Here is a 14,838-nt window from a genome sequence, read left to right on the forward strand (position 1 = left end):
AGAGACCTGCTGTTTGATGAAGGTGTGGAGCTCTGGTTGCTTCTTAAATGAAGAACTTCCTCAGGATAGCTAAATAATTCTCTTGGTTGGAAACCTGAAGTCAAGAAAAGAGAACCAAAAAAAAAGAAAGAAAGAAAAAGAAAAGAAAAGAGAACCAAATTCTATTCAGTTCCTCAAGTGCCCCTGCCTTGCTAGGGGCCTCATGAAGGGCCTTCGGTCAAAACTCCAAGGCATAACGCAGGGCCCGGTTCCAGGGCATACCTCCCCGATACCGAAGTCTATAGTGATGCCGGCTTGGGCTTACCCCTGTAGTCTTGGAGCTGTCCTGAAGAATGTCCTGCTACGATGGCAATGTCCTATTGTACCATGTTGCCAGCCACAGGTAATTATTGAGCACGTGGCTAGTGCCCTTAAGGTACCGAATATTTACATTTTCATGCAATTTAAAGGCTCATAGCACCTATGACGTCTTACTGGCCACCGTAGGGACCGTTAGCCTATAATCTGGTTTGCCTATAATTTGCATATACACCCTTGGATCTCAGTTTCCATGTTCCATTATTACTGCTAAAATCAAAACACAGCTGACTTGGCCAGGCACTGTACCCGCGGAGGGAGGACAGTCCAAGACAGACAGGGTCTACCCTAGGCTTACAGTTTAAGGAAAGAAAGGGTCCGTTTTAACCTAGCGAGGAGCCGGATTAAGGCTCTCCGAGAGCCTGGCCCCTCGGGTCGCTCAGTGATCAAGAGCGGGGCCGGCAGACACCGCGCCAGCCGCCGGCGCGGAAGGAGGTGAGTCCCGTCTCCGGGGCCCGGGCCCGGCGCCCGGGCGGCCGCCCCCGCTCTGCTCTCGGACAGAGGCGGCCGCGCGCCTCGGCAAAGGTCGCGTCCACCCCGGAGGGAAGTCTCCCCCGCGCCCCCCACTGGAGCCGGGAGGGACGCGGCGTCCTCCCTGTTGTACTAACTGCCCTCAGCAACGCGAGAAGTTAAACCGGGGGCCTCGGGGGCTTGGTGAAGGGGAAGGACAAGCCGGGGGAGCGGGGACGAGTCTGGGACGCCTCCAGCCGAGCGGGCAGCGCACCCAGAGGAAAGGGCCCCCCGCAAGGGGACCCAGGGCGACGGGAATTCGCGGCTCCACGTTCGCTCCGGCCGGGTCACAAGGTGGCCGCTGCGTGGCCCGGCCTTTCGGAGCAGGACCTCGGGCAAGGGTGCGGAGCTGCCGGCCGCGGAGGAGGGAGACCGCGGTCGGAAGCCGGACAGGAAGGAAGCGCCCGTACGCAGGCCGCCGGCCTCGGGGGACCGCGGCCCGCGGCGAGGAGCAGCGCCCACCGAGCGGGCCGCGCACCGGGCTCGGCGCGGCGGCGCGCGCGGGCCGCCGGGAAGTTGGAGAGCGACAGCGGGAGCGCGCGTGCGCACACGCGGGCCGGGCAGCCTGTCTAAACCGCGGTCGCCGGCGCTCGCGACTCGGCTAGCTCCTCAGGAAGGAGCGGCCAGTGGGCCGGCGTCCTGTCGGCGGGGTGCGAGGCTGACTGGCCGCGGCCGCTTCCTTCTGGTGCCTCGGCCGCGGCGCGGCGGTCTGACCGGCCCCTGGAGCCGAGACCCCGGGACGCAGGCGGAGGCGCACGCCGGTGGGCTCCCGGCGCCGGGCGGAGGCCGAGGGGACCATGGCCGGGGGGAACTTCCGCCTCTCCACCACCGAGCGCGTCATCCAAGGTGCCTGGCGGGCTGGGCCTCCCTCAGAGACCCGCTGGGAAAGGGCCCGGGGCCGGGCGGCGGTTCGGGGTCGGAGGGAGGGCGCGGCGGAGGGGGAGCGGGAGGGCGGCGGCGGCCCTGGCTGCGCTGTCCGGGAGGGGGACAGGGAGGGGATGGGGGACGGGAGGGGGTGGGGGGCGGGAGGCCGGGATCCCCACGGGACTGCCCGCTGGGGCTGCCGGCGTTTTCGGCTGCACCTAGACGCGGAGCTAGCGGGACTGCCAGGTGGGGTGGGGATGTCTTCTCCCGTCAACCCAAAGGGCCTGGGTCCCATCTTTTAAAAAAGGAACTCTTCCTCCTTTTTAGTCTGTGATGCGGGGAAGCCGTCCAGGGTGAAGTGGGGAGGGGGGTTCCGTAGATCTTCCAGGTCAGGCCTTTCTCGGCCGCTCCCCTTCTTGGGGAGCAAGCAGCTCGCCCCTTCCCCCCGTGTTAGGACGCAGACCTGGTACCTTTTGCCCACTTTGCCCGGATCACCACGAGTCCCTGCTGCTGGGAAAAGAAACGGTGTGGTGAAATAAAGACAAATAAAGCCGTTGTATGGTGTTTGGAGGGGTTTACAGATCTCTCGACATGATGTTGGTGTTTTCTTTTGCTTCTGGCCATAGAGAGAGGGAGAACGATGCTCTCTGATTCAGATCGCCGCCAGGAACCGAGGGGCGCCTTGCTGGTCCTTGCAGGGCTGTAGGCTGCAGTCGGTTCTGCCCTAACCTGAGGATGCCGGCTTAAGCGCACCAGTGTGTGCTTCCCTTGTTCGGCCGCGGGACTTAGGCGCAACTCTCCTCTCTGGGTTTTGACAATCCGTTTGAGAACCCTGTTTTGTAAGAAGGGACTATACCTAGACCAGCTGCGTTAGTGGCCTCTGGATGAAGGGGTTAGCTGTCCATGGGGAAAACTGTTAAAATACTTATATTGTTTCTTTTGGGTAATTAGAAGGAGAGAGCAAACCAAGATTAAAGACAATACATTTTTTTTTTTTGAAGGTGGAAAAGCCTTTGGAATGGTCAGTGAATGGGGCAGAATTTTAGTGTTGAGCTAGGTATTTTCCCTCTAAAAACATTAAGCATCATAAATATTGTCTACACTATGTAAGTTTCATGTCTAACTTAGTTTTCCCTCCTAAAAGGTCTGCATTGTAAATGTTGATCACAGATGTTATTATCTACATTGTATAACATTTAGTAAATATAATGGTATTTTTGAGATTATTTACTCAGCATTTGTCTGGTATCATTAAGGATTTAAATGAATTGTTCATATAACTGACAGTCCTTTAGCTGCTAAATTATTTTGGCCATTTTGATGTCAGCTTTTATAACAGGTAACCCATAAAGAGTATATAACTGTCTCTTAAAATCAGAATATACTAAAGATAGCCCTTTTTGATAAATCAAGGTCATCGTTATGTACATGAATTTCTGTCCTGTGCTGTTAATATGGCTGGTGCATTCTGCTGTATAAGGGTGTTGTCAGTTTCCTCCTGTACTCAAATGACTCCTCACTGCTCGACCAGTTTAGTGCTTTTGTCTGTTTTTCGTTCATCTAGTCCAGTACTGTTCTGTCAAAATATGCCCTTCTAATCTGCCACTTCTAAACTGAAGTAGGTGGGAAACCAGATAAATCGGAATTGTGTAGCAAGTCAGAATAAATGGGATGTGACATGACATAAGTCATAAAGGAAATTTTAAATGAACCGTTCAGACCCTTAAATATAGAAGTGAAGTAAAATAAAATGCTGTTAAAATGCAGGTGCACCCTAGCTGGTTTGGGTCAGTGGATAGAGCGTTGTCCTGCAGACTGGAAGGTCCGGGGTTTGATTCCGGTCAAGGGCACATGCTCAGGTTGCGGGCTCGATCCCCAGTAGGGGGCGTGCAGGAGGCAGCTGATCAGTGATCCTCTCTCATCATTGATGTTTCTCTCTCTCCCTCTCCCTTCCTCTCTGAAATCAATAAAAACATATTTTTTTTTAAAAAAGCAGGTGCTGGCTAGGCAGGCTCACAGTTAAGTGAACACCCTCATAGTCTGTATGATTCAAATTTGTTTTTTGGTGAAATTATAAATTACCACATGTTGTATACTTTACAAGATTACTCTGAAATAAATGAAACAAATTATTTCAGGCCCTTACAATGTGTGGATTTAACTTGTCTATAAAAACTTCAGCATAAGAACTTGATCACAGAACTGTGGCTTCTTGGGGACTTACGTTGCCTTTTTTCTGTGTTTTCCAGAGTTTGAAGTACTCTTGTTCTAAGACAGTACGGAGTTCATATATAGGCCCATTGTGTTACGCAGGTCACTAAATCCTGATCTGACTGTTGTCTTGTCTGGCGGGGTTTTCTGCATTTATTCACAGCTAGAAATCTTTCTCTGAGGTGAGACCACACCCCAGTTGTTTTTGGTTCTGTCATTTCCTGTTAACTTTAAAGTCTACTTAATTGTTTTGTTTGAGCAAATTTTAGAGAAGATTGGGTAGGAGGGAGTGATTTGTATGGGTCCTTTAAATAACAACTTAACTAAAATGAAGAACTGGACTGGTGGTCAGAAAACCTAGTTTTACTGCTGTCCAAACCTGTTCTTGAATCTGTGTAATTAACCATCCTTACTTGCAGTAAATGACTTTGTGCCACTTGTTTCAGGGGATCTCTTGCTGAAGCCTTCGTGTGGGCACCATACTTTCTGGTGCAACACGATGCTGTCATTTGAAACATATTTTCTGTTCAACTCTTCCACCACAAATTTCATGCCTTTTCCATCTAAACTAAGCACTTACCATGCACTGTGGCCATAATTTTGAGTTTGAGGTGCTACAGTAAAACTAGCTTGAACTTCTTTTTCTTTCACAGTTTCATGGATAGGAGATTTGTTCTTACTATAGATCTTAGCAACCTCAACATCTGATTTTTCTTTATTAGGTGGAGAATTTCACCTTTTCACTTACAGGACGCACTTATGGCTTCTCTTTAGCATATCTGAATTGCCAGTATCACCACTCTTGCACTTTGGAGTCATTATTAAGTAAAGCGAGGGTTAGTTGAACACAGTGGCTTTATAACCAAGATGGCTGCTAAGTGACAAGTGGATGGGGAATGTCTGCTGCGTGGAGATGCTGAACAAAAGGCAGATTCACATCCCCCGGGTGGGACTGAGTGGGATAGCGCAAGATTTCATCATGCTGCTCAGAATGGCGCACAATTTAAAACGTATGAATTGTTATTTTCTGGAATTTTTCATTGAATGTTTTTGAACTATGGTTGACCACAGGTAACTGAAACCAAGGAAAGTGAAACCGTGGGTGAAGGGGCACTGCTGTATTACTTTCTCTTCTTCATTTTCATACCCCCTTTCCCAAACCTACTTTATTAATACTTGTATTTCCCTAGAATGCCATGTTGTTTTATGTATGTGAAGGGGCTGTACGCATTACTTCTGTGTAGAATCTTGCCCCCAGCTTGATTAGTCTCTACAGGGTGTCCCCCCCAAATGTATACACACTTTGAATAATTACTAGTTCCAATGGATTAAATCTGAAAAGAAAGAAACATCAATTGAGCTGTAGCTGTTAAGTGTGTATACATTTTTTGGGGGGTACCCTGAGTTTCTTTATCTTTCAGGATTTAGCCACTTTCAAGATTTAGTCTTGAGAAGTCTTTCTCTTTTACTAGGAGGCTATATAGAGTAATGGTTTTAGAACATGGGCTTTGAAGTTAGATATGTCTCTGAATTCAAGTTCTGCCTCTCACAGTAGGACAGCTCACTTAAATCTTTTTTAAATCTCAGTTTTCCTACCTGAGGAAGAGGGATAATAAAGCCTAATTTACAGGATAGATGTAAGGATTAAATAAACTCCACAAAGTACAGTGGTAGTAAGTAAGTGCTCATGTTAACCAATATCATCATCATCATCATCATCGTCATCATCATCATCATCATCATCATCATCAGGATTAGATATTGCCTGTTATATGCTCCCATGAGCAACCTGCTTTACTTTAAATATTTTTTATGTTCTTTAACACTAAACTGTTCTCTTCAAGGATGCAAACTGTGTGTTCTTAATGTTCAATTCAGTGCTTAACATATAGGTGCTTAGTAAATGTTTAAGTAAAAGCATAAAAGCTTATTTTATGAAAGACAATGTAGGAAAGAGCACAAGCTCTGCTAATTACTAGCTGTGACCTTAGTTATTTATTTTCCTTGCTTCAGGTTTAAATGGGAGATAACAGTACCTACTTTAGAATTTAAAGATAATATTTCATATTACATGTAAAGTGCGTAGCATAGTGCCCACTGAATGCTTAATAAACATTAACTATTCTTTATTAAATGAGTTAATCTTCAGTCTTGGTGAGATTTGATGACAGATCTGTTTGACTTTAAGTGGCATGTGTGAAATGAAGGTTTAAGAGTTTATATTTCCAAGCCTAGTCTCCTTAGTTTTTGAAAGGATTTAAACCTAAAATGCTTAATTAAAAAATGGTCAAAATTTCCTTTTCTGTAGGATAGATAGAATTTTGAAAATCAGGTATCATAAATATTCGTTGTGTTCCTACTACCGGCAAATGTTTCTGGTTATACTTAGAAGTTTAAATACTGTCCTGAAAAGTACTCAGTATAGCATATAAAAATGTAACAGAAATTTAGAACTATGGAGCTCCTATGACTAATACCACTAGGAAGAGCAAATGCCTAAGCTGTAGACGATATCTGGTGTGAAATGTTTGCTCCCTCACTCTACATTGATAATCCTTTCAAGTTTAAGCTTTGACTGTAGATCAGTGGCCTAAAGCGATGTGTGTTTTTGTGTGTATGCCCAGGGACATTTTATTCTTATTATCTAAGGCTTTCAAAATAAAAGAGGATGGTTTTAATGAATGGCCAGGGTTAGAGGGAGTTTTGCCTATGAAAGCAAATTGGTTATTTTTTCACTGTTTTATTGAAAACATGATATCACTGTAAAGTTATTCTTGTCAGACTGTCACTGATAGTGGTTATTACTTAATTGATTCTAGGAGAATGGAAGAATGATCTCAAAGAGCTAGGAGAGATGATTGAAATAAAATTATTTAATAGGTTATGAAAGAATATGAAAGGTGCACGTGACTTTCAGTAATAATATATAATACCTCTTCAGTGGTGTTTAACTGGTTCATGATTGGAAAAGCAGGTGAGTAGATTAGGAAATAAGTCTGCAAAAGTAGGGCAGGCTTGCTGGCTTAAAATAGGAATGCAAGCAGAGTTACTTGCAGTGAACAGAGATAACTATTTAGGTAAATCCTAGTGTCCCGTAAAGGCAAGACCACACAAATAATCTAATAGAATAGTTTTAAGGTTTTTTTTTCATACTTACTGCAGGATTAACGTGGTCATCACCAACGTGGCCTTTCTCTTTTATGTAGATCTGCATCAGATGTTAGGCATATTTACCTGAAAATATGTGTCATTTGTGTAGAAGATATATATATTATACCAGTATACTTAATTGAATTTGCTGTGAAAAGACTGCAGAATTTCGTCTTGTACTTTATATTTATAAACTTAATTAAAAAATTTGTCAAATTTTTATTTTCATAATTATAGATTTACAGGATGTTGCAAAGAAATGTACAGGGAAGTCTTATACACCCTCCCCTAGGTCTCTGTCCTCCACAGTGTCAACATCCCACACATCACCATACTATACCAAAACCAAGAAATTGGCATAATTCATACAGCTTATTCAAGTTTCACTAGTTACACACAAACTCGGGTGTATATGTATGTGTTTGTGTAGCTCTGCAATTTCACATGTTTAGTCTTGTGTCACTTACCACCACAATCAAGGTAATCAACTGTACCGTCACCACAAGACTCTTGTGTTACTACTCCTTTGTAGCCACACCCATCCCCTTTTCCCACCAGTTTTATAATTTGGTTATTGTTTTGAATCACGTGCAAACCTGGTTTGATTAGGGTTTTGCTTCTAAGTTGGAAGCATTGTAAAATAACTTTTATTGAAATATAGGTAATCAAATAGCAACTGACTAATGGTAAAAAGCTAGGTTAAAATGTGTTAGCAATTTGTGAGCACTGAAAGCTTTCTTAGATGAATATATCTAGGTGTAGATTAACAAGCATATCAAACTCATGGCCAACATATGGTCCGCTGGCTGCGAGTTTGACATGCTTGGGTAGAAGGATGATTTCTCAGTTCTGGTTACTAATAAGAATCACTTGTGGAGCTTAAACATGAAGTTAGGAAAATGTCAGGTTTCAGGATCTGAGGTTAGTGAGTGGTTTTGGGGTGGAGATTAGTAGTTTGGGCAGGATTGGATAGAATATGTAATTTAGTTGAGTTACTGGAACAGTTGATGTTATCTTCAGTACACGTGAATCCCTGAGGAGTTACTGTTAGTTCATTGTGTCTATGATATTGGAACATAATAAGCTGATATTAAAGGTTTGAGCGTAGGTAGTCTGTAATGTACATTGTGGTTTGGTTGCTTCAGTTTATCTGTTTTACAAGTCAGTGTTTTTCTGAGCATTTGTGAGCAATCTGTGGTTTCTGTTTCAGTTCTCAGTCTGCTTCTGATCATTTGTTAACTAAGCTGGAGGAGTTACCATTTAGGGGAAGTGATCAATCAAGATCTAAACCATTGTTAGATAGGTTGTGAATGTTTATCAAGTCTTTGATAGCAGTAATTTGGACTTCCATAAGCACCAGTCCGTTTTGTTCTTTTTCTTAGATAATCATTTATTGAATCATCTGGCATGATAATGGCTGACTACACACACACACACACACACGGCATGTGCAACAAACAAAACCTTGAACAAGAATTATTATTAAAGTTTGAAATAATGTCCATAAATCCCATATCTATTTAGATTTTCCTTTGGTATCCTAGTAGTTTTCCCCCTTTAATACAGATTATTCACCTTTGTCAATGTCTGAAAAGTTAGTCCTATATTTGGTAATTGTCAAGGATGAAGGTCTTAGTAGTACTAAGAATAAAGGACAGGGTGTGTATAGTCTAGAATCTTGAGCCAGCAGATAGAAAGAAGAAAACAGAGAATAAAGGGCAAATCATGCAACATGCATGGTAGTCAGTGGCTTCTGGCATCTAGGAGGATGTGTTTTGATAATATTGGATGTAAACAGTCTATTTATATTGCCTTCTGCTTTTAGACCAAAACAGTTCTGGAAATCCTGGCTCAGCCAAAATCTCTGTCCATGGCAATGATGTCAGCAACGTACATAATTAATTCTTTGTAGTATCAATAGTTATGAGTGTATGATATGTACCTGTATAGAAGTTCTTCTGCTATGTCCCCACAAGGCTCAATTTCTGACCTTTAGATTGTAGCTGGGAATTTTAGGTGAATGTAAGGAAGAAACAGAAACTTCTTGTGCATGTTGTTCTATAGGCTTTAGTTAACTTGTTTTATTAACCATCATTCTAAGAATGGAAGAGAGTGGAATCCTCTATTAAAGTATATAATCAGCCCGGCCAGTGTTGCTCAGTGGTTTTGCATCAACCCATGAACCAGGAGGTCACAGTTCCATTCCTAGTTAGGGCACATGCCGGGGTTGCAAGCTTGATCCCCAGTAGAGGGCTTGCATGAGGCAGCTGATCAATAATTCTCTCTCATCATTGATATTTCTATCTCCCTCTCTTTTTCCCTACCTCTCTTTAAATATAGAAGTATGTATAAATATATAAATATGTATAAATATAAATATATATACTTAAAGCCAGCTTTAAAAAAAGTAAAGTATATAATAGGCTTTGTAAGGAGTTAGTCACTGATTACCCTAAAATTGAGAATGTTATGAGCAGAGGACCATTGACAGACAAATCTCCAGTCCTTTGATTTGTCCTATGAATTTCATACAATACAAGCTTATTTAAATATAGAGATAAAATCTTTTTGTAGACAGCTATTGTGTCATCTTTGTATATGAATGTATGTTTCTTTTAATCTGAAAAATTGATAAACATTGGAGCATATTTATTTTTAAATACATTTTACTTACACGTGATTAACTTAAGAAGGCAGAACTTCCCATTTTAGGTATTAAGTTTGTTTTTTTTCTTTTAACTCTAATAAAGCAAAGATTTCTCACAATATTTTTGAGTTAATTAAAAGTTAGAGAATGCCAAACAAAACTAATAGTTTCTATAATCCTTTAAAAATATTTTTAATAAGGTAAAAGATTTACCTTAAGGTAAAATAAGGTAAAATCTTTGTGTTACCTTTGTGTTAGTATAAACCCAAAGATATTGTAGGTGTGAGAAACATTTTAACAGTTTCATCATTCTGAATGTGGAGAAGGACGAAATCAAGACAAATGTCAAGTGATATGTTATGATTATCCAAAGGTAAGAAATAGCTACAGGCAATATCAGTATCTTTAAAAGCACAGCAATAAGTGGCAGTGATTATTAGGAATGTTAACATTTTTCCAAAAGTAAGAAACTTAAAAAAAAAAAGGTTTTTGAGTATGTTAAAAAGCACAGAGAATTCACAGAATATTTTGATGATTTAGGAAATGTTTTATTGGCACAGATTAGCTGCTCTTTTATGGAAAATAAAATTCTGGTTTTACTCAATTTGGTTATTATTCATGAAAGAATTTGCATTAAAAGGATCTGTAAAAGCCTTTATTATGATAAACCTCTCACATTTGACCAATTTTGTAAAAAATTTTACATATTTTATTTCTCCCTTGAAATTTATTATTTTGTAGCTATAACAAACCCGGCAAATAAAGTGTACTTATTCTCAGATCTTCTCCCCTTATGGTATACTATTGAATTTGTCTTTCACTATATTCTTTCACATCTTGGCACAAACAAATTTCTCCCCCACTCCCAGCTTTATTGAGATATACCTCATATATAACATTGTGTAAGTTTAAGGTGTACAGTGTGTTGATTTAATACATATATTTTGAAAAATGATTACTACTATAGCATTAGCTAACAGCATATTAATACAGACATTTATTTTAAAACAACATTATTCTCTATATTCCTAGATAAGCAAAGACATATCTGATACTATGCATTCACATTCCCCTGTCTTTCTATATATTTGAAAGGGTGTAAATCCTTCAAAGTCAGTATAACTGAAAGACATTGTTACAGTTAAAGGCTGAATAAGAGATACATTCTGGGGTTTTAGAAATTTCTGCCACCTGGGTAATCTAACTTCCAGAAAGTTATAAATTGTTAGAGGCCCGGTGCATGAAATTTATGCACTCGGCAGGGGGGGGGTGGTGTCTCTCAGCTTGGCCTGTGCCCTCTCGCAGTCGGGAGCCCTTGGGGGATGTCCAACTGATGGCTTAGGCCCACTCGTGGTGAGGTATTGTCGATCATTTACAGTTTTTATGGTGAGAACTTTTCATTTTGTTCTCTTATTTTCATACTAGAGGCCCGGTGTATGAAATTGTGCACTCGGAGGGAGAGGGGTTCCCTCAGCCTGGCCTGCACCCTCTTTCAGTCTGGGAGCCCTTGGGGGATGTAAGCCGGCAGTTGGACATCCTTAGCGCTGCTGCAGAGGTGGGAGAGGCTCCCACCACCACCGCTGCACTCGCTAGGCGTGAGCCTGGCTTCTGGCTGAGTGGCGCTCCCCCTGTGGTAGTGCACTGACCACCAGGGGGCAGCTTCTGCGTTGAGCGTCTGCCCCTGGTAGTCAGTGTGTGTCATAGTGACCGGTTGTCCCACCATTCGGTCAATTTGCATATTAGCCTTTTATTATATAGGATGTATTTTAGTTAGAAGAGCTATAATAATCAGTAGTTGCTATTCATTTTCCAATGGAAACTACATTTTATTTTGAATCAAATATTTCTAAAATATGCTTTAGATTAATAGTTTATTTTTGCATTTTTATCCCTTTTTATTTTGTAGAAAAATCATGAGTTCCTGTTTTGTTTTGACAACTGGAAAAACAGAAAATACTTAGTATATACAACTTCTAATGTGGCATCCTAAATTATTTTGAAACATTGGAGAATAATCTACTTTAATGTTTTTCCTGTAGTAAGTTAAAAGACATTATTTTATAATAGCTTGAAAAATATGGAATGGCCCATTTAAAATGGGCTCTGATTTAAAGGTATTTTTAGAGGCATTGATGAATTGGCTTTTGTTCCTTCTAAAACAGCAGTTCTCAACCTGTGGGTCGCGACCCCTTTGGCGGTCGAACGACCCTTTCACAGGGGTCGCCTAAGACCATCCTGCATATCAGATATTTACATTATGATTCATAACAGTAGCAACATTACAGTTATGAAGTAGCAACGAAAATAATTTTATGGTTGGGTCGCAACATGAGGAACTGTATTTAAAGGGCCAGAAGGTTGAGAACCACTGTAAAGAAAACATTGACAGATTCTATTTTCAAGAAATGGCCACAGCATTATTTCTAGTCTCACATGCTCTCACAGAATTTTGCCAGTCTGCATCAATAGGTGGAATCTATTTCCTCTCCCCTTGAACAGGGGCAGGGTTGTGATTGCTCCAACCAACAGAGTGTGGTAGAAATGTTGCAGTGTGGCTTCTGAGGCTACGATATAAATAGGATACAGGTTCCTCTGGCTTTCTCTTAAGGTACATGTCCTTGGAACTCAGTCACTATGGTGGGAGGAAGCTCAGTCACATGAGGAGGCCACACATAGATGTTCTCATCTGAAACCTGAGCTAAGTCTCAGCCTAGAGCCGCATTAACCCCTAGACAAGTGAGTGAGTGGGCTTTCAGATAATCCCAGGCACTGGCTGTCATGTTCCAGGGGAGGCCCAAGACATCATGAAGCAGAGACAAGCCAGCCCCACTGTTTCTACTGTCTGAATTTATGGTCCAAAGAACCTGTGAGAGATAATTATTGTTTTAAGCCATTGAGTTTTGGGTTAATTTGTTATATAGCAACAGATAGTAAATAAAAGGTCTCGAAATCTATCATAGAGAAATAATCAGATTTAGACAAAGACATAAGAATGTTCACTATAGTATAATTTATAATAGGAAATAAAAATTTAAAAAATAGTCTAACCAACCCAGCCAGTGTGACTCAGTTGGAGTGTTGTCTCATATACCAAAAGGGTTGTGAGTTCAATTCCCAGTGGGTGCACATACCTAGTTTGCAGGTTCTATCTCCGGTTGGGGTGTGTGCAGGAGGCAAACAATTGATGTTTCTCTCACATCAATATTTCTCTCTCCCTTTCCCCCTTCCTCTCTCTCTCTAAAATCAATAAAAATTTAAAAAAGATAGTCTAACCATTCAATTGTTTAAAAAAAACACAATTAAATTATGGTGATTCCATCATTTCCCTAAAGAAATTAGGTTTCTCTGTTTTCAAAAAGAAAGTAAACAGTTGCTATACAGTCAGTTCTGTTCTAATGATTGTAAAAACTCATTGAATTGTATGTGTATATAAATAAAGATGATTAAGGGGGGAAAAAGCATCTGGTAAAGGACATATACCCAGAATATATAAAAACTTTAATCAGTCAATGAAAAAAATATATGAAATACATTTTTATTTTAAAAAAAATTTTATTGGAGAGCAAGAGAGAGAGAAATGTTGGTGTGAGAGAGACACATTGATTGGTTACCTCCTGCACATGCCCCAACTGGGGCCAGGGATTGAACCTGCAACACAGGTACACTCCCTTGACCAGGAATCGAACCTGAGACCCTTTGGTGCACAGGCCTACACTCTTACCACACTGGGTAGGGCAACAGACCAATATTCTTGATGAATATAGATGCAAAAATTCTCAACAAAATATTAGCAAGCTAATTCAACAGTACATTAAAAGGATCATTCACCATGTTTATCCCTGGAATATAAGGATGGTTCAACATACAAGTATCTAATCTAATAAAAGACAAACATGCAAATTGACCGTACCTTCGCTATGCCTTAAGCCATGCCCACCAGCCAATCATAGCGACTATATGCAAATTAACCCAACCAAGATGGCGGCTGGCAGCCACGGAGCTGAAGCAAGCAGGAGGCTTGGTTGCTCCAGTGATGGAGGAAGCCAAGCTTCCCGGCTGGCTCTGAACTCCACTGAAGGCAACAAAGTTTCAATTATAGAAGATAAATAAACCCCAGATACCTGCTTTCAGCCGGCCGTGGCCACGGAGCTGGAGCGAGCAGGAGCCAGCTCTGAGCTCCACTGAAGGCAACAAAGTTTTAATTATAAAAGGTAAATAAATCCCAGAATAAAAGAAAAAAAGGAGAGGCTGGGATCTTACGTCGCCAGGGGTTTGGCCAGCCTGAAAACGGCCATCAGCCCCTCACCCAGACTGGCCAGGCACCCCAGTGGGGACTCCCACCATAAAGGGGGTGTGGCCAGCCTGCAAACAGCCATCAGCCCCTCACCCAGGCTGGCCAAACCTCCATGGAGTGAGGGTCCCCACTGTGGGGGGCTTGACCAGCTTGCAAATACCCATCAGCCCCTCACCCAGGCTGGCCAGGCACCCCAGTGAGACCCCCCACCCTGATCTGGGACACCCTTCAGGGCAAACCAGCCGGCCCCCACCCATGCACCAGGCCTCTATCCTGTATAATAAAAGGGTAATATGCAAACTGACCCTAACAGCAGAAAGACTGGGAATGACTGGTCACTATGACACACACTGACCACCAGGGGGCAGACGCTCAATGCAGGAGCTGCCCCCTGGTGGTCAGTGCGCTCCCACAGGGGAGCTCTGCTCAGCCACAAGCCAGGCTGATGGCTGCCAGTACAGCAGTGGTGGTAGGAGCCTCTCTCACCTCCTCAGCAGCGCTAAGGATGTCCGACTGCAGCTTAGGCCTGCTCCCCTCTGGCAAGTGGACATCCCCTGAGGGCTCCCGGGCTGCCAGAGTGATGTCTGAATGCCAACTTAGGCCCAATTCCCCAGGGAGCGGGCCTAAACCAGCAGGTGCTCATCCCCCAAGGGGTCCCAGACTGTGAGAGGGCACAGGCCAGGCTGAGGGACCCCCCTGAGTGCACTGGGCCTCTAGTCTGTATATATAAATTTTTGTGCACTGGGCCTCTAGTCTGTATATATAAAAGCCCAGCGACCAGAATGGCAGAACCACCAGAATGACC

General features: G+C 42.7%; 1 protein-coding gene across 6 annotated transcripts in view; it reads left to right on the forward strand.

The window, feature by feature from the left end:
* Positions 1–628: 628 nt before the first annotated feature.
* PPP3CC (protein phosphatase 3 catalytic subunit gamma) overlaps positions 629–14,838 on the forward strand; it is a 91,633-nt gene continuing 77,423 nt past the window's right edge. For 2 of the 6 annotated variants that reach the window (XM_036313775.1, XM_036313778.1), the window contains exon 1: positions 1,098–1,713. In XM_036313775.1, the coding sequence (XP_036169668.1) occupies positions 1,665–1,713 (49 nt within the window). In that variant the 5' untranslated portion in view covers positions 1,098–1,664. Of the gene's footprint in view, positions 793–1,094; positions 1,714–3,740; positions 4,125–14,838 lie in introns of those variants that run through there. The other 4 variants (XM_036313780.1, XM_036313777.1, XM_036313776.1 and 1 more) reach the window with 4 other exon arrangements.

This window comes from Myotis myotis, unplaced genomic scaffold (assembly GCF_014108235.1).
Source record: "Myotis myotis isolate mMyoMyo1 unplaced genomic scaffold, mMyoMyo1.p scaffold_m19_p_6, whole genome shotgun sequence".
Classification (NCBI taxonomy): Eukaryota; Metazoa; Chordata; class Mammalia; order Chiroptera; family Vespertilionidae; genus Myotis; species Myotis myotis.